Raw genomic sequence first — 27895 nt, 5'->3', positions numbered from 1 at the left:
TCAGCTCATCTACAAGTATATGGCAAGAAGAAGCAATAAGAAAACACAATCCTTCCTCCTTCTTCAAATAGAGACTTCTTAAATGAGCAGGCTCAGTCCCTGAAACGATAACATTAGTCTGGTTGCACTCTACCAAAACAAACCCAACATTTGAAAATCAACTTAGAAGCTGATGACTCCTTTCACAAATACTTCTATTTGTATTTCACTTAGGTATTTTTAAACAGCAAGATTTTCTAGTATATAAAACTGTGATTGGAGATTTTATATACATATAGAATACACACACACACACACACACACACACACGCACGCATGCACGCACACAGATATATCTGAAAATTTGACTGGTATACAAAGCAAGTTCTATCTCCCAGCTCTAAATGCTTTTTCTTACCACACTTATCCTCAACAACCACATCCAATCTGAGATCCAGTTGCTTTCAAAGAGGCACACAGTTTCCATCAGAAAACAACAGATTTGGCTACACTCTCATAATAAAGATTCAAATGAGTTAGCTGCACACAGCAATTCTCTGACCTCTTTGTCTTGTGAATTAGGGTTCCTGACTTCTCCAGGTCACAGATCCCTTAAAGATGCTGTTATATAATGAAATAAACTTACTGTTTTCTTTAACACTTTGAGAGCATAAGGCTTCTGGGTCCCCTTCTGTTTGCATCTGTACACAATGGATGTAGCACCCCTTGAGGGGGAAAAAGACAAAAAGAAAATGTTATGCTCTGGACATGAAATCAAGGGGAAAGCTTGAAAATAAGTATCTCTTGCAGTTACCCTCATAACTGACAAGTGTTTATAAGTTATTCCATAGGACCAGCCCAACTGTTGAGAGTATTTTTTTTTTCCTCACAACTAAATACAGTTTGCTCAGAAAAATTCTAGCTTTCCATTCTGTTCTTTTCCTCCTGGCCCATCCCTATATAAATAACATGCCCAGGGCTGCTGCATTCAGTAGGCTCTGGCATAACTGAGCCTACTGAATGCTTTTGCTACTGAAAATAGCTTTTGTCCAGGTAGCAAAACCTGAACACTGAATGAATGCTACCTGAACATAGCTTTTGGAGGACATCCACCAAATTTGTTCAAAGTCCCTGAACTTTCCTAGAAGTATGTGTCTGGAGTAAAATTAGCCATATGGCTCCAGGGAGAGGGGCAAGCGAACAGGGGACCCTGTGAATTTACAACAATTCATTTGACGCCCTGGCATTCTCCCAGAGCCAACATTAGTCCCACAAGGATTCTGGATCTTTCATCTTGGTGAACACTGTTACCATTTATATATGCCCTAACAAAAATAATTATGTGAGAAGTTCAGGAGAAAATACTATAGACATGGTCAAAGACATACAGAGAAAAAGTAGATCTACCTCCCTATAAAAAACTCAAGTACAGAATGTGTTTTACGTATAATGGGGAATGGCAAGAAAGGACTCAATAACTATCTTCACACATGAAAGACACATACACACCAAAAAGAGAATATTAAAAAGCAGACAGTGTGATCCTCATGTTCCCTCTCTACACATGAGAGGAAAACAATGAAATAGAGACAAAAGAGGCTCATAGACCAAGCAGGCTTAAGTTACAACCTCAGAAAGAGAACTTCTGATAAATCTTAAAATAAGATCAGTTGAAGTCAATCTGTCACGCTTTGAATATTAGGTTAAAGGACCTCTTATGACATACTCAATCCTATGATTCTGAAATTCTGAGTAAGCATGAATGAATTACAGAAATCAAACATGTTCCTTACTGCCCATTCACAATCCATTTTTAACAGAGTCAGGAAAAGTTAGAAACTGGTGGTGTATGTGCTAATAGAGAAGAAAAATTTCAATGCATTTTTAAAAACTTTGGGAAGACATAACATATACACAAGAAATAAAGGGTTTTAGAAACAGAATAAGTAGAGGTAAATATAAAATTCAACTTTATTTTTAATTATCTAAAAGATAACTATCTAAAGCAAAACTACTGACAATGCATTGTATTTATAGCATATGTAAAGTAAAATGCACAACAGCACAAAGAAGAGGGGAATAAATTAGAAAAATACTGTTGGGTCCTTATATTACATCTTATGTATTATGAAATTATTTAAAGGTAGACTCTAATTAATTAAAGATGTATATTGTATAGCCTAGGACAATGAATAAAATAACTTAAATAATCAGTAAAGAAAAAAGAATCAATAATGAAACTAAAATGTAATAATCAAAAATGAAATGTGAGAGAGGAAGAAACAAAAGATTAAAAATAAAAGTTAAAAATATGGTGGATCTTAATCTAATCATATTAGTAATTACATTAAATATAAACTTTATAAACACATTAATTAAAATCAAAGATCAGCAGACTGGATTGAAAAACCAAGATTAAACTATACGCTGTGTACAATAAACCTATTTAAATATAAAGGCATATATATGTTAAAAATAAAATTATAGGAAAGAGATACTATGCAAACACTCATCAAAAGAAAGCAGAAATAGCTATATCAATATCATGTCAGCCAGACTTTAGAGTAAATATAAAGATAGAAATTACTTAATTAAGAAGGGGTCAATTTCCCAGCATGACATAATAAACGTAAATGTGTATGTACTTAACAACATCACTTCAAAGTACATGAAGCAAAAACTGATAGAACTGAAGGAGAAAAAGACAAATCCACAAATACAATTGGAGACTTCAACATACCCTCCCAGGAAATTATAGGATAAATGGACAAATTATCACCAAGGATAGAAGACATGGACATTATTTTTTAATTATTATTATTATATACATGTTTATTTTGAAAGAGAGAGTGTGTGCACAGAGGAGGAGCAGAGAGGCAGGGAGACAGAGAATGCGAAGCAGGCTCCGTGCTGCAGGGCGAGCTCTCACAAACTGGTGAGATCATGACCTGAGCAGAAATCAAGAGTCAGACATTTAACTGACTAAGTCACCCAGGTGCCCCAGGGCACGAGTGAACATTATTAACTAAACTAACCTAAACTGACATTAAGAGAAAACTACACAAACACAGCAGAATACACATTGTCTTCAAAGTTAGAAGATTCGCATAGTTGATTTCCAGACTTAGTACACAGCTACAGTAGTCAAGAGAGCAGTGTTGGAGAAAGAATAAACATGGAAAAGAAGGTAATAAAAAAAATAATCCAGATACAGTTATAAACATATAGGGCCCGTTGGTTTCTAACAAAGGTAAAAAAGGCAATTCAGTGAAGAAAGGGCAGTCTTTCCAACATAAATAGTGCTGGAACAGCTGGATACTCATATGCATCAAATAAGCAAAACAAAACAAAAACGTTTATCCAAACTCACACTCTACCAAAAAATTCTCAAAATGGAGCACAGATATAAATATAAAACTTAGAATTCTAAAACTTGGGAAAAAAAATAAGCATGAAAGAAAATTTTGCGACCTTCAGTTAGGCAATGATTTCTTACATACAAAACCAAAGCACAATAAATCAAAGAACAAATGAATAAACTGGACCTAAGTTAAATTAAAAATATCCACTCTTTGAAAGCCAGAGACAGGGAGAAAATTTTTACAAGTCACTGTATCTGATGAAGGACTTCTATCTAGAATTACAAAGAAACTCAAAGCCAATCAATAAAAAATAATGGATTTCAAAAATGAACCAAAGATTTTAACATATACTTCACTTCACCAAAGAAAATATATAGGTGGCAAAATTTGCACAAAGATGCTCAACATCATTAGTCATTAGGGAAATGAAAATTAAAACCACCATGAGATACAACTACATACCTAACGGAACGCCTTAAAGAAAAGAGAGAGACTGTGTGTACCATGAGCTGGCAAACAAGTAGAGCAACTAACACCTATACACTACTGGAGGGAATGCAAAATGGTACTGCCACTTTGGAAAACAGCTTTGCAGCTTCTTATAAAATTAAGAATACCGTACAATCCATCCAACTCACTCTTAGGTGTTTGCCCAAGTTAGCTGAAAGCTATGTTCACTCACAAACTTGAAAACAAATCTTTTTGTCAGCTTATTAATAATCATCAAACACTGACAACAACTCCAATATCCCTCAACTGCAAAATGGATTAACAATCTGTGACACATCCATATAGGGGAATACTATCTAGAAAGGAAAAGGACAAACTAGTGTGCAGACAGCAACTTGGATGACTCTAATACCCTAAGTGAAAGAAGCCATGTTCAAAAGACTATATGCTGTGTCATTCCATTTATATAATATTCTTGCAAAGACAGAAAATAGATTAGCTCTCAGAGATAAGGGAGGAACTGACTACAAACGAGTATGGGAGAGTTTTTTAGCATGATGGAACTTGTATATCTTGTGGTGGTAGTTATACAACTATATATATTTGTTAAAATAGGTAGAGATGTAGAATAAAATAGGTGAAACTTCCTATATGTAATCATACCTTGATAAAAAATACAGTGAAAAATCTTCCCAAGAAAACCATATTGTTCAAAGGTAAGATTTTAAAAAAATTACCAAAATGTAGGCCATATCATTCAACTTAGTCTATGTTTATTTAATGGTAACTCATGAAATTTAAAAAAAAAAAAGCAAAGAAAAGAAAAGAAATTCAAGGGAAAGTGATTTGCAAACACTGAAGAAAACTAAATATCTTATACCCATTTTTATACCAATTGAAAAATTAATATACTCAAATATTTATGTAAAAGATATATATTAAATATCATCCATTTCTTAATTTCCTTATCACATTAAATTAACCTGTCAATAATTTCAGTATATAAATCACTGTCTTAGTAAAAGTCTTCCAAAAATTTTTAACAAAATACATTCTTGACTGATCAACCTCAGGACACAAGTATGCTAGAAATAACCTAAAACATTTTTTTTAATTTTAATTTTTTACTCTTTATACATGAGGAATCTATTAAGAGATTCCATTTTGCTAATTAATAGACTTATTAATATTAACACATCTTTTAATTTTTTCAACCTTTTTGATATATAACTGACATGTAACATGCAAATTTAAGGTGTACAACGTAATGATTTGACATATGTACATACTGTAAAATAATTACTACAATAAGATTAGTTAATATATCCATAACCCCACATAGTTGCAATTTTAGGAATGACTTTGCTTTTTTTTAGAGGATGGAAAGATTAAGTAAAAAGAACAGAACAGCTGAAATAAATTTATATGAAAATAACATTTAAGTAATTTCTCTAAAGTATAACCTATTTTCTTTGCTGAAATTAAATGATTAGCTTAAAATGTGTTCATATAATTCTAGAAAGAAACCATGTTTCAGGAAGTTTTAGAGAATTAGGATGAAAATGCCTAACTTTAAGACCATTTAGAATCATGGGCATTCTCCCAGTAAGGAAGGCTATAAATCAGTGATTGACTTTCTACGGAAGGACTTATTACGACTTTTGTGATTTTGAGGTTGAAGCAATAGAGCTTGGCTTTCCTTGGCATCAGACTGACAACTTGCTTTTTGGAAATGCAAGAGAACTTCAGATACAGAATCTCTTAAAACAGAGAAGTCTGGAGGGGGTGTTAACTATGCTGCATGGCCCCAGGGGTCTCTGTAATGATATGCTTCATAGTCATTCAAAATGGTCTTTGTCAAGTGTGTGAAGACTCGTAAGTTATGAGTTTCATTTTTTTTTTTTTAATGGGACGGGTCTTGAAATGGAACCAAAGGATCTTGTAATCTTTTTCCAATGTTGAATGTTTTTTCTAATAGTTAGGTCAAAATATTAATCATTTTAAAACATTTCAATGCATTGATTTCTTGTTCCATTTATTTTTGCATTTCATTTAAAGTTTTTTGTTTGTTTGTTTTTTGTTTTTTCAATATGTGTATGTGCTTTCAGGAAAGATCCTCCGAATGCTCATTAGGGAAAGGTTGAAGAACAAGGCTGTGATTTATAAGAACTGTCAATCATACGTTGAAAACATAATGTGTGCAACTCTACATGTCATTGTATTTCCTCTACATGATTGACTTGCTATTATTTAACAAGCCTGTTCTTTTCATTGATTTTTGTTTTTTTAGATTAGATGAATTGTTAAGAAGACCGGTTATAACCTCAAAATTGATTCTTCTTGGGGGTGAAAGTAGAGTCATATTCAGGAACAGGAGCGTGAAAGAGTCAAAGTCTCTAAATGTTTAATGTCAGCACACATCTTGCCCCATTGCAGTGACAGTTTTTCATTGTTTCATTCTGCATCCCTGTCAGCTGCAACCCCTCAGTGCTCTTCAATACTTAAGTGTTTCAAGATGTTCTTCGGTCACCAAAGACAAAAATAAAATCTGAACCTTAAACCAACAAAGAACAGGAGGAAAAGCTGCTGAAATGATTTAATTACTGATTTGGCATTTTCAATCTACAACTTGAAGAATGGGCTAACCTTTAGAATTTAGAAAGTTGTTATTAGACCTGGAGGTTTTCCAAGTCAGTTAAATTTTACAGTCCTGAAGTAAATCTCAAAAATATCATGTCAAGGAATGACAGTAAACCCCAGATTTTAAAGAAGTGCTAGAAGCCCAAGGTTTTAATAAGGTTGGGTTCAGAATTTCAGTCTATCCACAACTACACTCTCCCTTTTCTTGTTAAATCCTGCAGGGGGCAAGGGCAAGCATTCTGCTTCAGTTATTAGGGCCATGACCCATCTTCCTACTTGGGGCCTTATCTGGACTCTTGTAACTGTCTTCTTGACAGTCTTATTTGTCATTTCACCCTGATTTTAGCTTGCTCTATACCCAGTCTTTTATGTCTAATTCCTGACCTATACCCGCTTCTTCAGGATCTATCCTGGCAAGTGCTTAACTCTTCACTTCTGATCCCCAACTCAAAGCATGAACTATTATATTCTCTACTTGGTGAGTGTCCGGTTTCTCACCGCCCCCCCCCCCCCATTAACAATTACTTTCAGCACCTAATGTGACTTTGTTCCTAGTCCTGGGTCTCTGCAAGGACTGGCTTAAATATGATGCCTTTAGTTATAAAAATTTAACAAAACCCCTGCCCTAAGATAAAGTAAGTGGTTAAGAAGCTTTGGAATCCAAATGCTGAATTTTAGCTACAAAAAAGCAAACAAAAAAACAGCTTCAAATTATCAGGTTGCCTTAAGTATTTCTTTTCAATTAGAAAGTAATGTGACCAAAAAAAAAAGAAAGAAAGAAAGAAAAAGAAAAAAAAGCAATGTGACAATAAATACTGTGGACATAAAAGGTCTTGATACTCTTCTCAGTCCTTCCCTTTGTTTGCTTTAAAATATTTACTGCCTCATATGTTAGCCATTAGAATCAATTAACCAAACGCTTTATGAAGACTTATTATTTTTCTTTTCTGTTTAAATGAGTGTGTGCATATCTGTAGCACACATGGAACTGAATTTCCAATCAACTGTTTAATGCCACCATACATTCTGAGGATAGCTACAGCTCTTTTTGTCACCTTTCTTCTCCATTCCCTGACCCATTCCCTTCTATTCCATATCATCTACTACAACATGTCTACTATATTTATATATATCCATTTAATCCAACCTTCACACCTTCACTTAAGCCTAATAATTTCAATATGCAATATATGCTACTGTTTTTGTATACTGTTTGCCATAAATTTTTTCTAGCTTTATTGAGATGTAATTGACATATAGCATATTCTGAGTCTAAGGTGTACAACATGTTGATCTGATACCCTTACATATTGTGAAATGATTACCACAGTAGGGTTAGTTTAACATCTCCATCACCTCACATGATTACCATTTCTTTTCTGTGGTGAGAAGATTTAAGATTTATTCTCTTAGCAACTTTCAAGTATATAATGCTATAAATATAATCACTAAGTTGTATGTAAGATCCCCTGAAGTTACTCATCTTATAAGTGCAAGGTTGTAACCTTTGACTATTTCCCCAGCCTCTGGCAACTGCCATCCTACTCTGTTTGAGTTCAGCTTTTTTAGATTCCACATATAAGTGATATATACAGTACATATCCTTCTCTGCCTGACTTATTTCACTTAGCATAATGCCCTCAAGGTCTATCTATGTTATTGCAAGTGGCAGGATGTCCTTCATTCTCATGGCTACATACATACATATATACATGCATACATACATAAATAAACATCTTTATCCATTCATCTGTTGATGAACACTTAAGTTGCTCCCATACCTTGGTGATTGTGACTAATGCTGCAATGAATAAGGGAATGCAGATCTCTCTTCAAGATCCTGATTTTTGTTTTCTTTGTATATATACCCAGAAGTGGGATTGCTGGACCACGTGGTAATTCTATTTTTAATTTTTCAAGGAACCTCATACTGTTTTCTGTAACGGCTACATGAATTTACATTCCCACCAACAGTGTATAAGGGTTCCCTTTTCTCCACATCCTTGTCTCTTGTCTTCTTGATGATAGCAATTCTAACAGGTGTGAGGTGATATCATATTGTGGTTTTGATTTGCATCTCCCTGATGATTAGTGATGTTGAGCATTTTTTCACGTACCTATTAGCCATTTGGATGTCTTCTTTGGAAAAGCGTCTGTTTGGTTCCTCTGTACATTCTTAGATTGGATTATTTGTTTTTTGCCTTTTAATTTGAGTAGTTCATTTACAATAAACATTATTAATGATATGGTTGGGTTTAAGTCATCCACATTGCTATTTGTTTCATTTGGTCTTTGTTATTTTTTCTATACTTTCCTGCTCTCTTTTGGATTTAATATTATAGTTTTCCCAGTATTCTATTTTATACTTCTCTTGGCCTTTAAGGTATACCTTATTGTTTTACTTTTTGTAATGGTTGCTCTCAGGATTATAGTATATACCCTTACTTGTTATAGTCTGCTCATAGTCTGCTTAATGCTGTAAAATACAAAAACCTCAACATAGTAATTCCATTTACCACCTTCCCTTCCTTCCCTATCCTACTTAGAACTACTGTTTTCATGTATTTTACTTCCACGATGATTTTATTTTGCTTCAAATAATTAGATGTTTTAAAAGATATTAAAGAAGAATGAAAAAGAGTCTTTTACATTACCTATCACCTATATTCTTCTATTTCTAATGGTCTTCATTTCTTCCTATAAAACGTAATTTCCATCTTGTATTATTTTCCTTCAGTCCAAAGAAATTTCTTGAGCATTAATTGTGGTTCATGTGCACTGACAATAGATTTGCTCAGTGTTCATTTATTTTAAAATGTCTTTATTTATCTGTCATTCTTGAGAAATTTTTTCACTAGATGTAGAATTCTGGGCTGACAGGTTGTGTGTGTGTGTGTGTTGTGTGTGTGTGTGTGTGTGTGTGTGTGTGTGTGTGCGCACGCGCGCACGCGTGCACGTGCACGTGCGTTTAGGACTCTAAAAGTATTCAGTCTTCTGACTTCCATTTTTTTCTGATGAGGTATTAGCCATAATTCATATTATTGTTCCCTGTATATATCATATCATCTTTAGTTGCTTTAAAGATTTTATCTTTCCCTTTGGTTTCTGGCTTTTGACTATATGCCTAGGTTTGGTTTTCTTTTCATTTATTATGCTTGCTGCTCAATAAGCTTCTTGAATCTGCAAGGCTCTTTACCAAATTTGGAAAATGTTCGCTTATTGTTTCTCTAAACTCTTTTTCCTGCCCAATTCTTTCTCTCCTCTCCCTCTGGGACATATATTGCATGTATAGTAGCCTTCGTGATATTTTCCCACAGATTACAAAGGTTCTGCTCCTTTTTCCAACTGTTTTGCTATTCTTCAAATTGGATGACTACTATTGATTTGTCCTCAAGTTTACTGACTCTTTATTCTGTGGCCTCTAATCCACTCTTAAGCCTATAAATTTTTAATTTGACATAATGTACTTTTCAATTCTAAAATGTCCATTAGGGTTGTTTTTTTTTATAGTGTCCATTTCTGTTCTGAGATGCCCCATATGTTTACACATTATGTAACTATTTTATTTCATGTTCCTGAATGTTTGCACTGTAGTTGTTTTCTACTCCTCATCTGTTTATTCCAACATCTGGGTCATCTCCAAAGTCTGTGTTATTGACTGCTTTTTCCCACCTTGAGTACAGATCCATATTTCTACTTCTTTAAATGTCTAGGTATTTTTTTATTGTTTGATAGACATTTTTAAATGATACATACTAGGGAGTCTGGATTATATTATTTTCTTTTTAAAAAGAGTTGCCTTTTTCAATAGCTGGCGGTGGAATTGTGGACAAATCTTTTTGATCCTGTCCACTTTGGTTTTATTTGTTGTTAGAGCAAATCTAATTGTTTTTTGTTCTTGGTTCAATGTCATGATCCTTGCTCTAGGGTGTGGTCTATACTCCCAAGGTATCACCTTGTTGAGATTTCAACCAAATATCTGAGGTTCTCAGTAAAGTCTCTCACCTTGGCTTGGCCAGAGAACCAATGTCTTCTAACAGTACATGCCTATTTCTCTGATACTCTGTTGATCCTATTTGGTCTCGTAAAATTTCACTATACATTGTCCCCAGTGAGAGAACCATGGTGAGTGTGGTACTCACCTTGTGTTTCCCTTCTCTCCGGAGCCAATGTCCTGTTTAGTGTCTAAAAACAACTATCCCATGCATTATGTTCAGTAATTTACAGAAGTATAAATGTAGTACCTGTTACTCCATCATTGCCAGAGCAGAACTTCTCCCTTACAGTCTTCATTTTTATCAACTTATCAAGTTTGAAGCAGACATTATTGTTGCAAAAAAGAAAAACAATGTATTATTTCTTTATGCATTTATTAACAGTGCATTACAAATGTTGACAAAGCTTGTGCTAGAAGGAGATTAGTGAATGATAAATCCATAAAGGCAGAACTTAGAAATTCCCTTTGGCATTCCAGGCAGCTTTTAAACATCAATAGCTTCTGTTATTGTTTCTGAAGAAGAAAGGAATTTTGAGGCACGAGATATAATTTTATTATGTCAAAACATTGTGGCCAAGATTTTTTTCCTGTTGAATAGATGATCAAACAGACATATCTTAGGACAAAACAACAAACCCATTTCAGATCACAGACCTTGAGACTGCTTCTAAAGGATTCATGTGGCTGGGAGCTGTACCAGATGGTTGCTACAGACAAGGAAGAGATTTCATCTCTCCCAGCTGTGACTTAGTCTTGTCACTGACATTCAGCAACATCTAGCGTTTAATATTACAAAACTGTAAGTATTAGATATCAGTATGATCACTCCTTCAATAAGAAGCTTAGCAGGGACAAGGCTGGTAGCTTAGTTAACACACAGATGTTTGGCCTGCACAGGGTTTTTTTTTAAATGTTGAATGTCTTGCCAACATATAAATATTGAGGGATTTATCAAAAAATTCAGATTTCCAACTTCTCTTGAATCTGGAAACATTAATTTTTAATTTCTGTCCAGCAGTAGTTGATAAGACCAGAGTAGTAAATGATTTTTAGAGAGGGCCTGTACTCCCCTTAGTAGCTTTATGTATTTACATCACTGCCCAGATCCTGTGGCATACATATTTGCCTCCCCTGATTTAATGAACATTCAGGAAATAGGAATAACTGGTAACCAAAGCAAATACAAAGGCTCCTTTCCAGAGATATAGGTGGGATTATCACTTCCTAGAATATATTCCACTTCTCTGCTTCAAAATTCAGTTTAATAGTCAAAAGTCCATGATAATTATTCTATTTCACTGTGTCAAAGACACCATCAATTTTAGGAGGCATCATTATTCTGTGATCACTAAGAAAGAAAGAAAGAAAGAAAGAAAGAAAGAAAGAAAGAAAGAAAGAAAGAGAAAGAAAGAAAAGAAAAGCTGTTACTGTTTAACCATGACAACCCATGGACTAAAGAATGCATCTTGATGGCAGAGGTGGAAAATTGTGCATTTTAATATCATATAAAAATGATGATATCTTATATGAATAGTATACACATGAATAGAATGCTTTCTAGTTGACAAATAAATTTCAATCTCTTCATAATTTCCATCTGCACTGAGGATCCCCATCTAGGCCTCTAGGCTCACTTCCTTTCAATCTTCCTCCTTTCTACCAGCACAATCACCATTCTAGAATAGAAACCTGACTAGGTCTGTCCTCAGTGCTCACTACCCCCATGAGCCCCACTACCCCTCACTACCCCCATGACAGTGAGAAGGACCCAGTTCTCTTAGTGTGTCATGTGAGATTGTTTGGTGCCCTTCTCTTTTCTGGTCTCACCTCTTCTTGCCCTCCCTGTGTATCCAGCAATACCGAATTCATGGAGTCTTTGAGCCTGCTGCCCTTTTTGTTTGAATCACCTCCTGCAATTTTCTGGCTAACCAGATTTTAGTCATTCCTTAATTCCACACAATCATCCCTCTTATGGGATTCCTGTCATAGCGCACATACTACATCTTCTCATTCCATTCTAGAATTCTCTGGAATGCTTTTCATTCCATTCTCGAAGCTAGCTTGGTCCACTTCTGTACCTAATTTTTGCCTTGTGGTTTATTTACATGCCTGCCTATCTAAACCAGAACTTGCAAATGGCCATCCCATAAGTGGATTTCCCCTTCACAGATACACTTTGCCTACAAAATGTTTAGGCAATTTTTGTAACTAGATATCCACATCAAAAATATGGATATTTCACATTTTAAGAAAACCAAGCCTAGAAACAAGGGACTAGCATTCCTGGATAACCATAGCCAGTTGGAGCTGGCAGAGGCTGCCCCATCGAGATTAGACACGCTTTCTACAGTGTGTCAGGAAGCCCATCAGTCCCCCTGCTTTATAATATGTGCTTCTAGTCACTTACAATCCAGGCCTGGCCTCAGTAAGCACCAGAGTTTGCAGCTCTGGGCATAAACTGTGTGCTCCTTGAATTAAGGGAGTATCTTATCGATCTGTGTCCCCAGCACAAAGCCTGGCATATACAGTTGGAGTTCAAGAACTATTTCAGGTATTGAGTTGAATAATCTGATATGATAATCACAACAGTCTAATAAAGAGGCAAGTAAGTATCATGATTCACAGTTCATAAGGAAACTACAGTTCGGGAAGCTAATGTCTTGCTTCAAAAGACATAATTCATAAGAAGTAAAACTGGGATTTCATCTTGAGGATGAAAGCTTGTTACCAGTACCTCTCATATGGTAGACTCAAAATAGTGATTTGGAGAATTTAAAGGAACTGAATGAATAACTCTCTGTTATTTGTTATTTTTATCATAACGATGCCTTAAATGCCACACGAAAGCAGGGAAGGGAAGAAGGGAAGAAGGAAAAAGAGGAGCAAGGAAAGAAGGAAGAATGTTGATAGAAAAGAATAAAAACAAAAATTCAGACGAGTCCACTTACACATAATTACTGTTTCCCATCTTTATCAGCAGTATTTGTCATAATAAAACAGATACATTCATAGTGTTCTAATCCATTTAGGATTTAAAAGTGTTACTTACATTATTGTCCTATTTATTCTTTCAGATATTTGTATTTGCTTCCACCAGGTCACAGCCACCTCTCTCTGTTAATGGTATCATATGTTTAATGCCAGATTATTTGTTTCATTAGTGACATTTCATGACAATTTCAGAGTCAATCTTCTAATCACAAGGGACTTTGCTCTTCTGGACAGTGTTGTCTGAGTTGAATTGACTCTGATGGATAGCAAAGCTTGGTATTTATACAGTTTGTTGGGGGTTTCCTCCCCTCAAAAAACAATGCCTTCTTACCTCTTCCACTTAGGTAATAAAATTCACATGGGAAAAAAAATAACTATCGTTCACAGTTACGTAAAGACAATCAGCTCTAAAAGAGTCTTATGAACTATAAACAGTACTATTGAATCTCACTCATCCCAGAAAACAGGAACCAAATTTGGGGTTTTACTATCTGACAACTTATAGGCCTATCATAGGAATACTGCAAAGCCATGAGGGTCACAGAAATTGTGAATTCAGCTAGCCATATACTTTGCCAATTTTAAATCCATATATATGGAAAGCTGGTCACCTTTTTTCCAGTTATTATTTAATAAGCCACTTTGAGTCAGATAAATAACATACTTCCTCCTAATGCATTTACTAAATTAAGAAATATACTTACATAAACCAACCATTACTATTTATAATCATCTTCTTGCCATAAATGAAAAACTAGGGTTTGAAGGGATTCAGTCACTTGTGTAAACTAAATCAAGTGCTTCAATTCTCTCTGCCCTTCTTTCTTAGGAAAGAGACTCTACTAAAAGATATCCTTTCAATACTTGTTATGCTTTTTTTAATACATTACTGGCTTTAAGATTCTAGATTCTGGGTTTATTTGAAAAGAAAATGTAATTTTGCATTCAGACAACATAAGGCACCTTGTTTAAATATTAAGAATTTCAAAGCAGTGACAGCAAAACATTAAAGCAAGTATACAGGTTCCTGAGTGCAGGAACCCATGTGACTGCACGGCTCATGTGCCCATGAAGCTGGCTCTGACCAGAGGCAAATCACTTGGCCTCTTTGACCCCTCAGATTGCTCATCTAAATGACCTAATCACACCTGCTTTATCCTTCCCATGGTCATTGTAAGGATCACAATGTAAGTCCAAATGATTTATAGACTCCAAAACACTTAAATATGTTTGTTTTACAAAGTTGTTATATCTGACAAAGGGCTAGTACCCAAAATCTGTAAAGAACTCACCAAACTCCACACCTGAAAAAGATAATCCAGTGAAGAAATGGGCAGAAATCATGAATAGACACTCCTCTAAAGAAGACATCCAGATGGCCAACAGGCACATGAAAAGATGCTCAATGTCACTCCTCATCAGGGAAATACAAATCAAAACCACACTGAGATATCACCTCATGCCAGTCAGAGTGGCTAAAATGAACAAACCAGGAGACTATAGATGCTGAAGAGGATGTGGAGAAACGGGAACCCTCTTGCACTATTGGTGGGAATGCAAACTGGTGCAGCCGATGTGGAAGACAGAGTGGATGTTCCTCAACAAATTAAAAATAGACCTACCTTATGACCCAGGAATAGCACTGCTAGGAATTCACCCAAGGGATACAGGAATGCCGATGCATAGGGGCACTTGTACCCCAATGTTTATTAGCAGCACTTTCAACAATAGCCAAATTATGGAAAGAGCCTAAATGTCCATCAACTGATGAATGGATAAAGAAATTGTGGTTTATATATACAATGGAGTACTATGTGGCAACGAGAAAGAATGAAATATGGCCTTTTGTAGCAACGTGGATGGAAATGGAGAGTGTTATGCTAAGTGAAATAAGTCATACAGAGAAAGACAGATACCATATGGTTTCACTCTTATGTGGATCCTGAGAAACTTAACAGAAGACCATGGGGGAGGAGCAGGAAAAAAAAAGTTAGAGAGGGAGGGAGCCAAACCATAAGAGACTCTTTAAAACTGAGAATAGGGGCGCCTGGGTGGCGCAGTCAGTTAAGCGTCCGACTTCAGCCAGGTCATGATCTCGCGGTCCGTGAGTTCGAGCCCCGCGTCGGGCTCTGGGCTGATGGCTCAGAGCCTGGAGCCTGTTTCCGATTCTGTGTCTCCCTCTCTCTCTGCCCCTCCCCCGTTCATGCTCTGTCTCTCTCTGTCCCAAAAATAAATAAACGTTGGAAAAAAAATTAAAAAAAAAAATAAAACTGAGAATAAACTGAGGGTTGATGGGGGGTGGAAGGGTGGGGAGGGTGGGTGATGGGCATTGAGGAGGGCACCTGTTGGGATGAGCACTGGGTGTTGTATGGAAACCAATTTGACAATAAATTTCATATTTAAAAAAAAAACAAAATTGTTGATTGATACACATGATTCTTTTTCATTTATTTAACAAATACTATAAAACACTTCTTACAGGTCCAAGCTTAAAACAAATGAGTGCTTTCATTCTCCTATGAAAACCCAAATTCTTTCTTAAAACAAGCTTTACCATGACTTTATACCAATTGAACACTTTGGGAAGTTGGCAGTAACATACCCCCTGAGACAAGAGTCTGCGAAACAGATCTGCCTAAGCACAAATGGATGCCCGAAAAGTAACCTAAATGTTTCAAACTGCAGTATAGTGTAACTCTGAAGTTTTACTTCATTTTCTGGCATATCCAGCCCCTGCATCAGCCTGCCCCGTTTTACAAGCATCTCTAGTTTCCAGGTAGAAATCCTCCTAGCATGTTAACTTATCAACTGCATTAATAGGCTCTATTTATTCCTTCTTGCTGATATCAGAATTAACAAACAGGGAAGGCTGAGGTTTCCTCAATTCTGAGTTCTTATGTCTTTTTGGCAGAATTTACTTGGTTGTTGTTGTTGGTGGAGGTGGTGGTGGTGGTTGTTGTTGTTTCAGTGTCTCTTCTGTAACTTTCCTGCATTTTGCTTTTGGGGCAAAAGCAAAGGAGACAAACTTAAACAAGCTAGAAATTTTAAAATGAATTCCTGTAATGCTCTTAATCCTCAAAACACAAACCATATCAGGATCCAATTACAAAATGACTCAATTTGCAGTGCCGAAGTAAATATCTTTACTTTTTGTTCTGCTCTTTGTTCTCACTCAGCCTTCCAGGGAACATTTAAATAGCTATGAAATAGATCAGAACGTTGCTACTCCTATTCCTTGCAAATGTCATGTTAACTAAAATTATAGATTCCTTGTTCCCGGTGATTTATCAATGCCCATAAGACACCGAGACACTATAAGCTCTGGACCCGTTTTTCTTTTAATAATATAACCATAATGTAACCTAAGAAAACTATTTCTTTTAAGACAAGTAATTTATACAAATAACAGAGTTCTCTGGGTAAACATGACAGTATCTAGGACTGTCGAAGAATCTTCTCTGTGCATCTTCACGCTTTTACCTCATTATCCATTTAAAGCTAAGCGTACACAGAGCTGGAGGAAGATCAATCACTCAACTTCTATCAGAGACTCAGAGTTAAAAGAAAAAGCCACCTCGGTGTTCTATTCTTCAAAGAAAATGTGAAGGAAAAGGAGGTTACAACTGAGAGTCTGTTTCCAAATGTGAGAACGGGCCTCCTGGGCAAATGTTGGTGGGGTGGGACTAAATGGTTGCAAACACTTAAGTGGGACAGTGGTGATCACAAAGTACCCTGAACTGAAATGGCAAAGGCTGGCCACAGAAAAGCAACTGAGCAGATGCCTTATCTTCCACAGGGGACTGGTGACATCTCCTGCCCTGTTCCTGTGGAGTGGGGATGACCAGAGGAGGTGGGGGGTGGGGGCGGGGGATTAGGCATTAGAGTATCAGTTCACATGCCAGGGCACCGATGTGATTAGAAATGATTGGAAATCCCTTGGGAGAATGTTAATTTCCTCTTTATTATCAGTAATGTTTGCTTAGGGTCATGAAATAATTTGAGTTGGCCTAAAACGCAATTTTTAATGGCTAAAATGTAGTGGTCTATTCTGCTTCCTGCATTAATTAGAAATGGCATCTAATTATTGCCTAATGAGCCAAACAAAATGATAAGCTCCTTTGTGCCCTCTTTAGCTTTAATCCTAGGCTGCTGAGCTGCTTCCTGAAGAAAGCCATAAAACATGTGTAACTTACACAGACAAAAAGGATTTGGGCTATGGCACTGAAGCTCCCTTGTAACCATTCAGCTGGCAATCAAAACTATCCACCAGATGAAGCTGCCACTGGCTGTGGGCTGGGAAAAACAGGATTGGCCTTTACAACAAAACATGGTCTACCATTTGGCTGAACATCAACAAATAGAAATCATTTTTTCTAAGACTAACATTATTTAGCTTCTCCTATACACCTTGGGGGAAAAGGATTAGTGAGTTTAAGATTTAGAAGAAAAGACATAAGAATGAAGTAGTAATGAATTTCTTCATATGTAAAAAATGGAGATCATAATCAACAACAGCTAGGGTTGTCATGGGGATTAAATTAAGTATTTTATGTGAAAGACCCTGGCATAGTGTCAGGCACATAAATGGAGCTAAATGAATTTCTACCCATATCTGATTTCAGAATCCCAACTGAAGACTCCCTTAGTCAGACAGACACAGCCTCATTAATAAAGTGGAGTCCTTGTTCTGTTCACCACCTATGATGTTAATATTTCAAATTAGTCTGAACAAATCAATAGTCATTAAATTTCACAAGGAAAATAGTACATAAAATTAAAATAACTCACTCTTTCTCTCCTTAATCAATTGAAAAGCTAATGCTAGCAAAATTTCTAATTATCTGGGCAAACAGTAACCTTTCCCTTTGACTACCAATTTTGAGGAAGAAATAAAAATTTTCAATTAACAGTTTTCTTCTTAAAGAACTCTGCCCAAAAGGACACCCAAATGTATATTCATTTCAAATAAGGTATGGAAGGATGTCCCAGTCGATAGAGCAATAAACAAGATAACAAAACGTTTATCAGGAAACAAAGCGTCTGGAACAGAAATGGCCGTATGGAGCCATATATGTTATCCATTTGCCCTACCATTCCACTATTGCACTCTTCTCATCTTTGATAAAATACTTTTTTGATATCAAATCTATTTGGTAAATGACATTTCATCACCCAGATTGATATCACCTCATCAAAATGTCACGATTTGAGAAAGCTCTCTCAAGTTGTTTATAGTTGCTGCTGGTTCATTTTAAACACAAATTCTCCCATACTGGTAAATGTCAACTTTCCTCATTTGTATATTGTTCAATATGAAGATGGAAATAGTGATTTCAACATATTAACAAGACACTCACTTGATGATTTTAATGGTTTTCAATCACATTCAGGAAGAGAAATAAAACACAAGATTATATTAGGGTATATGACCATACTGATAAGAATTAATTCATTTATTAGCTTTTGTATTTTTTTAACTATCAGCTTTTTAAAGTTTTCAAAAAACAAAAGTATTCTGAAAAGATGATGGAATATGTTTGTTCCTTTTCTGAATTAAAGGCACTATTAAATTTATTGGTCAATTGTGAAGCAATCTTTGGAATGTAAAATGTGTATCATGTGGCACAGGAGCAATACTTCATATTCCCCAGAAGAACATAAAGCAATTTACACTCCTGTAATTACAGCCTTGTAAGTACACTGAAGAAGAGCAAGACTTTCTATTCAGTGATAGGCTTCACTGGTATAAAATTGGGTTATGATATACTATTTATTAATAAATGAATTTGCATAATCATTCTCATGATTATGAAAAAAGTGTTAGAACTGTATTAAAATGGCTTTCTGTTATATGGATTTTGGTGTGCTATTGGTCATATCTGGATTTGAACAAAGATGGCAAAGGTGAGTCTTCATGAGTGGTTTCAAGAGCATCAAAAGATATCACTAATTCTTCCTCAAAATTACACAGTCTGAAACTAGCCAAATCCTACATTTAAAAGATCTGACCTTATTTTACACATTAAACAGACTCATTGCCCAAAATAACACAACTGTTTGCTTATTTTTTTTTAATTTTTTTTTTCAACATTTATTTATTTTGGGGACAGAGAGAGACAGAGCATGAACGGGGGAGGGGCAGAGAGAGAGGGAGACACAGAATCGGAAACAGGCTCCAGGCTCTGAGCCATCAGCCCAGAGCCTGACGTGGGGCTCGAACTCACAGACCGCGAGATCGTGACCTGGCTGAAGTCGGTCGTTTAACCGACTGCGCCACCCAGGTGCCCCCAACTGTTTGTTTAATACGGGATTACTTTTTGCATTAATTTCTATTATACTTTTGAGGAGTGGCTTCTTAAGAAAAAATTGTCCTAATGGGGGAAAAAGACACACACTTAAGGATTCTATATGCAAGATTCTGCTCCTATCATTTTATATGCCCATACTGCAAGAAATTACTTTAAAAAAAAGACAATCAATTCATATAATTTGACACATAATTTCAAAGAGCATACATTAAAGTTAAGTCCCATTTCACTGTCCTCCCCTCTGACTTCACTACAGTAAAATATCCAAATAGCACATAGTCGTGTCTGTAAACTGGGTATTTTGTAGAAATCCTTACAGAAGAAATCCACTTAAAGAAGACGTTTTGTATAGTTTAAATGGAAAAGTACAAACAACTAACATGTATTTGAGCCCTACACTCCAGGCTCTGTATTGGTCACTTTGCATACACCATTTCATAACAATAACCTATTTGAGGAGATGAGACAACAGAGGTTCAAACAAGTCAAGTGATATGAGCAAGGTCACAAAGCTAACATGTGATGGGGAGGAAGAATTTTCAGAAGAGTCATGTGGCTATTCATATTTCTTAAATATGACAGATTAGTTGATAACAAAGACTTTCTAACATACCTTTCAGTAGAAGGGAAAAACATTTCAAGTTTTATTTGTTAATGAACACATCTGTTCGTTTGCTTACTTAATCAAAAAATCCTTCTTGAGTCTCTAATTAGGCATGCTGCTAGAAAACTAAGTGATATAGGGAAGAAGCTCAGATAAAGGGCAATGGTAACTTAAAGAAAAGTGATGAATTAGGGAAAGCTTCATAGAGGAAGTATCATTTGACTACCTTCAAGGATAGGAAGAATTTACCATAAAGAGAAGAGGGCAAAGGCCACTCTGGGAAATGGAAGCAAGCAAAAACTCAGAAGCTGGGATTCAAGACTCACACACAAAGAACAGCGAGACCTTTTAGGCTGACTTTTCCATGGGGTGGGTGAGGGAGTGGTCTAATGTGAAATAAGATGAGGCCAGAGTGTGGACAGTTAAGCACCAAGACTGGGAACCTGTTATCAATCTCTTAGGCAGAGGGGAGTTATTGAGGTTTCTAACATGGGAGTAATAAAATCAGTGCTATAAGAGGATAAGGGATGATGGATATATTGGCGGGAGAGGGACTGTTGGAGAAGCCACCACAGAAGCAGAAGCCTGAAGGAGACAAAAGGAGATGGTGGTAGCATGAAAGGAGAGAATGGGAAGTTGTAAGAGAGAGATTTCAAAAGTCATCTCTAGGAACGATTAGACATGAGAGGGGACAAAGACAGCTGGATAGAGAAGTCAGTGGTGATTAGATTTGAGCCTGAGCTATTGGAAGAATGGCTAACAAAGGAGAAAGAATTAGGAGACAGAGGTTTTAAATCGGGTTCTGATACACAGAGTTTAAAACTAAAAATTCCAGTCAAGATGTTCAGAGGAAAAAACTTGCACATAACGTGGCTGGAGGTAATGGCTGATGCCACAGAAAAGGGTAAGTACAAAGAAAGAAGAGCTTTAATGAATACCTTCCAAACAAGACAGAGTGATCAAGGGAAGAAAGAAAGCTTTCTCAAAGCAGCAATGTTAAAGCTGCATAACTTTACCTTTATTAAAATTATCTATGCTAAGTAGCTATATAGTTAAGTCATTGCCTCTCAACTGGGAGTGATTTTGCTCCCCCCCCCAATGACATTTACAAATCTCTGCAGAAACTTTTGTTGTCATAACCTAGTGAAGTGGTGTTTGTTATTGATAATAGAGGACAGGGATGTTGCTAAAAATCCTGCAATGCACAGAATGACACCCACCTCCACCCTTGACAACAAAGAATTACTGGCCCAACATGTCAATAATGCTAGGGTTGAGAAATCCTAGCATAAGATGAGATTTACCCAATACAGAATTGTAAGTTGTTTAGGCAGATACTCAGAATAGAAGGGACATCCATCTGGTGTAATAATAGTTCTCAAATCCTTCATACTTAGTCTAAGTTAAAGTTGAGTTTTAAATCTGCAAAGAAGTTAGTTTTAATTCTATTTACCCAATGATGGAAAAAAGAGGTCTCATTACAGACTGTAGTCTCCAAAATATATATCATAGCCAATGTTTCAAAGATAGCCCCATTGAAGGTACAGTAAGAGTTGTAGAGGCCCTCCACCAACAAAATCACATCAACCAGTGGGTTGTTGGCCCTCAACTCATTTCTACTGTGTGTTTTAAACTCAAGAGATATCTCTGAGAGTTTAATGAACTGTTCTAGAAGATTTATAAGGAATAGACTGCAGAATTCTCTTTATTCTTTAGTTGAAGTAATAGCCATTTGGGCCTGAAATTTCTCGCCATCACTAGAAACGCCAGAATATTTCATAAGGAGAAGTCAAGGAAACCTATGGATATTCTGATTGAGCCTGATGGAATCAATGGAATCATGAATATTATGAACAAATCCAGATCTCTCAAAACTCAATAATAACTAACACTTATTAAGCAGTTACTCTAGATCAGGCATTGTACTATGCTCTTTACATGTGTCATCTCATCTAATTCTCAGGGCAACCTTATTTTTTTTTAATTTTATTTTAATTTATTTTTGTTTTGGGGGAGGGAGGGAGAGAGAGAGAGAGAGTGAGTGAACACAAGTGGGGGAGGGGCAGAGGAGGAGAGAGAGAATCTTTTTTTTTATTTTGACAGAGATGGAAACAGTACAAGTGGGGGAGGGGCAGAGTGGGGGGGAGAGAGAGAGAATCCCAAGCAGGCTCTGTGCTGTCAGCCTAGAGACTGATATGGGGCTCAAATCCACAAAACCATAAGATCACAAACTGAGCCAAAACCAACAGTCAGATGCCCAACTAACTGAGCCACCCAGGTGCCCCTCAGGACAACCTTATGAGCTAGCTATTTTATGCCCGTTGTACAGATGGAAAGATTGAAAGATTGAATCCTGGAGAGGATTACTTACTTGATCAAGGTCATACAATTAGTAAGAGGTAAGGCTAGAATTTGAACTTAGTTGTCTCTAGTGGTAGAGCCATTGCCTGTAACCACCACAATCTGGCTTATTTGGCAATCTCTCAAAGCCGCATCTTCCGGGAGTCTGTGAGGAGTCCTCCACTTTGATCTTAAGGTCCTAGCACGTAGCTGCATGAGAAGCATTTGTGCCATGATGCAGAGTACATCACCTTGCAGTAAATGGAAGCATTTCCTGGAATGAACAATTCTCTGTACCCAAACTCATAATTAAAAAAAACAAGGAATTTGCTTTGCTTTAAAGAGAAAAGGACTAACAGTTTTAGGGCAGAAATCCATGTCATATTTTTAGTTCTTTGACTTTTCCAAAAAAGGTGTAACTTTTAATCTGGCTTTCTACGTATACCAAAAGAATTGGCCGTGACAAAATGCCAGAGAAACAAAAAACGAAAACAAAACCACAACAACACAACACAACACAACTCACTGCTACTGAAGATTGAGAAGTCTGACAAATCTCCCGCATTGATTCACTACGGGAATGAGACCAAAGATGACAGCAAACACAGCTGTTTTTATATAATATTTACAATTCAAAGGCTTTCAAAAACTTCCCAAGAAAAGCAGGGAATCCTTCAACTTTCTTTTGAATGACAGCTCAGTCATATGAACAGAGGATATGATACTAGCTATGCAAAACCTGGATGTTCCCGGACACATTCCGTGGAGGCCACAGACTGTCCAGAACAAACTAGCCTCTGATCCATTATGTAGTCCTTCTACCCTCTCCTGCACTATTTTTCCTTCTCAAGAGAGAGCAGTTTAACATAGCACCTGTTTATAGAGATTTGCCACACAATGCTCAATTCTTCTGTAAACAGAAATCACGGAGGTATAAGGCAAGCTGTGTGGCACACTAATACCAGCACTTTCTCATAGCAAGTCTCCAAAGCCAGCAACGATGCAGGTGGTGGCTGCCACATGGCAGCAGGCAGCCCCCTCCACAAGCCAATTTTAGAAAATCTGAGGAAGAGGAACTAGAATATCTTTTTTTCTTTTTGCCTTGGACCTAATTACAACCTTATGCCACATCTCCTCACCATAGCAGAGGGGGTAAGGGAAGGCGTGGAAGGGGAGATCTGAAGAGTCTCACATTCGCCCAGGCAATGCTCTGAGTAGAGAGAGATTGATGACAGGTTCTTTAATAACATTCTCTTTGCACATAAGCCACGATTTAAGTTCAACTATATTTTAATACCATTCTTAGACTAGGTATGTGTGAGATCTTTCAAGCTCACTGCTGCTGTTGGAGGAACTCAGCTAAAGGGGCTCATCGTCACCCACAGACCAGAAGACTAGACAAAGCTTCCCAAAATGAACACAAATAATTGTTTTACGTCGGAGAAAAGGGAGTATATTTACAATGACTTAACATAGCTCTACTACCATAAAAAAAAGACCATTACACTTTTTGTAGTTTACTAGATCCTTCTTTAAGTGATTGTGTCAGAGCATACTCTTAATTTAAAAGCTATATTGTGTTCAGTAGGACAGAGATTACTGAAACATAAAAAGTAACACTAGCTATCATTGTTGAGAAGTCCCTATGTACTAAATGCCAGGCTTGACATCCTATAAACCACCTTGCACACTGCTGTCAAAGTAACTTTCAGCCTCAAAGCTGATTTTGTCATACTCCTTTTAAAACCTTTCAATAACCCCCTAGAACCAATGGATAAAATCCAAATTCCTTAGCATGACATATAAGGCTTTCTATCATTTGGCTCCTGCCCACCTCTTTTGTTATTACTGCCTATAACAATTTTGAGCCTTACTGAACTTCTGGCAACATCCTAGCATCTCATTTACTATGTAGCACAATATCATTTAGGTATATCTAATGCATATTTATACATAAAACACTTAATTTTATAATGATACATTAATTTCCAAAGACATCAACCAAACACATTAGAATAGAGGCTTGCTAGGAGTGGAGGTAGAGAGGTAGGATGTCTGGCGGAGGGGGAATAAAGCCTCGTACAGTCTGGAATACAGGACGCCATGACTGTGGTTAACTCAAACCTGCACCAAAAACAATGAAGCCAAATATGCCTTGTTAGGCTAAGTAACATGTATGAACCAGGGAAAGATACTCAAGAAGTTGTCAGTAAACACTCCTCAGGTTATAAAGACTGAATCCTGTCCTGTACTCCAATTTTTAATCTAAGAAACTATTTGTCTATTTATGTCTAAGCATTTGCAAGAGTTCCCATTTATTTTTCTGCAAGTCAAGGCACCAGCCCATTAATCATCCTTTAACCAACCTCTGCCCTCATTTCCAAATGGCAGCGAGGCTGCTGCTGGTCCTGGAGATGGAATAAATCCCGAAGTCTTGAGTCCTATACCCAGCTCATATTTATTTCAAGCTCACTTTTTAAAAATAAGAAAAATTAAATAGAATAGACATTTTAAAGAGATGATGATGGTGACTGAGGGGCACTTAATACAGATAGAAGCAAGTTGGATTAGACAAAAATAGCCTACCTACAGCCAGGAGCACTTGAGGCCACAGTTTCCCCGGGGGAAGAACTACCACAACTAAGCAGGTAGTAAATAGCTCAGAACCAGGGTCAACACAGGAAGTGCCAGATGTCAGAGCTCATGTCTTGATTTGGCTTTAACTTAAGGAGCTTCAGCTTCAATGAGTTCTTATGAGGATGGTTAATTGTAGCAAAAATGGGCACACATTCCCCCCAAGAGTAACCAGGGGCCCCCGAGAGGGAGTGGAATATTGGCTCCAGACCCTGAAGAGTTCCACACAAATGCAGGCCTTTGATCATGTTGCCTTTTCTGCTTTTTACCCAGGAGAACTAATATAATCATTCAGGCAGCAATTGATTTAGTGTGGATGCTTATTAACAATAGAATATTTTTAATTTGAAAAGCCCTGGAAGCATTAACCTACGTGCCCCTACAATACCCTGAACCAGCAGCTGTCAGTCTTGTGACACCTCACCATTCTTCTGTGTGTGCTTCTTTGTCTGAACCCACAAGACTCAAAGATCCTCAAGTTCAGGAATCAAGTCTTATTCATTCACATCTCCAGCACGGATAGTGGTCCTTGGCACCCGGTAAGAACTTAGTACATGTTTGTCGTATAAAGAAATCAATCATTTGATGAAGTTAAGCAAATACTACCACAATACAGATAAACCCCATGTGGCAAATGGAGGGTTAACTACATCTCAATTATTATATTTTTCACCTACAGTTAAACAAATATTACTTTCAAATTATGGATATTTTCCTTTTCCTTTCAAATAACTGGGTTTCATTTCAAGATTAAAGCAGGCATTTTTAATGAGTTCAATATCTATGGCTAAAGCCCAGATAATTTGTTACTTCTCATTGTATAAATGATTCCAGGAATATTCTACATAATTGACTTTTTCTAAAACCTGAGTCAACCAAACTGAACATCTCTAAATCACATTATATTTTCCTATTGCACTACAATTCAATTCCAAAGATGTTCTGCTGTTATTCTGGATTGATCTTCGAAGAGAATGACTCTGAAATTAAGTTTTAAATTTAATCTGCAAACTATGTGACCTATAGATAAATATCCATAAATTAATAAGTACAGTAAAATAAATGATTATTTTAGAACTGATTATTTAATAAAGCAAAATATTCTTCTATAGCCATTGTTATCACCTCCTATCTTATAATTCTATATATTTGGATTTTTAAACCCTGGATTTTCAATTAAGGGACATCTATATTTTATTAGTAAGTGACAGAGAATGTGGCCTAGAATATAAAATTCTTTAAGATTTCCTTGCCATCTAAAGTCAATGGTAGTTTGAAGGTTTAAGATACCAAGGCTTTACAATTTAAGAATATTCACTCTTTGGTAAGTATCCTCACCTAATTTGAATGCCAATTGAATAATTATATCAAAAGCTCTTCAGAATAAATGATACTTAACTGTACAAAGAGACTTCTCTCCTTCTCATATGAAAACCAACTAAATTTAATATTTTTGCAAGTGAACTGCAGAAAGAAAAACCAGCGAGTATGCAAAACAACAACAACAACAAAAACCCCTACAATGGCTTGTGCCTTCAGTCCAGTACTAGAAATGAATCAAAATCTGTAAATGGCACCCAGTTTATGTAAAGGTTAAGTTTTTCAGTCTAGTTAAAATAGGGTCCTCAAAATGTAGTGGGAATAAGGCATAAGGAAGCTGGGAGCAGTGGAACCAAATCTTTCTGAGTTGGGAGAATCAAATCCATTTGCTTACTGTCTGCTTTCCAGACCAAGTACCCCTATGAAAGCTACATTTATCAAGAAAATTCATGTTCCTATCTAGGTCCTTTCCCACACCCCCTTCAAAGGAAAATAATGACTTTTCCTCAGGGACATTCTGATCCCAGGCATAGTGAGAATGCAGTCAGGACTCACGGTGCCTTTGGCCACTCCAGTCAGTACAAAGGCCACTCCAGTCAGTAGTGAGTGGGAGCGGATGAGCACTCATCACCAGAATCACTCTTGGTTAACTCCTGTCATCGGAAATTACTTAAATGTGCACCTTTATATTAATTGTGACTGTTTAGTATGTAAATCATTTTACGGAATGAGAGGAGTTACTCTCAAAAAAGTTTTTTGTTGCCTTTCCCCAGTAAATAATCTTGTCCATCACTGCTACAAAGAGATCTTGCCTGAGATATGTGAAAGCAAATCACAGCTGTAGTCAAGATGCCCTAGTGGGTGAAGGAAGCAAGCTATACCTCTAGCAAATGGCATCAGAACACCTTTGGGTAAAAACAAACAAAAAAATAAGTAAATAAATAAATATTGGCCATAAAATCCTTTTCCATTATGTGGATTTTGATTATGGTCAGTTCAAACTGCAAATCAGCAAACTGCAAATTTTCCCAATGGTAAATAAAATTTCTCATCTAAAATTATGGTCACTGAGTTTAAGAACAGAGGTGTTTTTAATGCGCTTTGACTCTCAGCTTTATTTTTTCTCTTTTCCTACAATTTAACTGGTAATTTTGATGCATATGCATTCAACTAAATATAATTTATATATGCAGTTCAAATTTTTACCAGGAGCATTCTTAGGACATGTTAAAAAGTGATGTTAACCTCATCTACTTTTGATTCCAACATT

General features: G+C 36.5%; 1 protein-coding gene across 2 annotated transcripts in view; it reads right to left on the bottom strand.

The window, feature by feature from the left end:
* The window catches only part of CAMK4 (calcium/calmodulin dependent protein kinase IV), a 217309-nt gene that overhangs the window by 112174 nt on the left and 77240 nt on the right, over positions 1 to 27895 (bottom strand). Inside the window, exons 1-2 of one of the 2 annotated variants that reach the window (XM_043595275.1) lie at positions 10676 to 10679; positions 626 to 704 (exon numbers count right to left, since the gene is read on the bottom strand). Coding sequence is in view for 1 of the 2 variants with exons in the window: in XM_043595267.1 (XP_043451202.1) it covers positions 626 to 704 (79 nt within the window). In the remaining variant the exon portion in view is untranslated. Of the gene's footprint in view, positions 1 to 625; positions 705 to 10675; positions 10680 to 27895 lie in introns of those variants that run through there. The other variant, XM_043595267.1, reaches the window with a different exon arrangement.

The sequence above is a fragment of the Prionailurus bengalensis genome, chromosome A1 (assembly GCF_016509475.1).
Source record: "Prionailurus bengalensis isolate Pbe53 chromosome A1, Fcat_Pben_1.1_paternal_pri, whole genome shotgun sequence".
Taxonomy (NCBI): Eukaryota; Metazoa; Chordata; class Mammalia; order Carnivora; family Felidae; genus Prionailurus; species Prionailurus bengalensis.
This window is presented reverse-complemented; position numbering and strand designations above follow the sequence as displayed.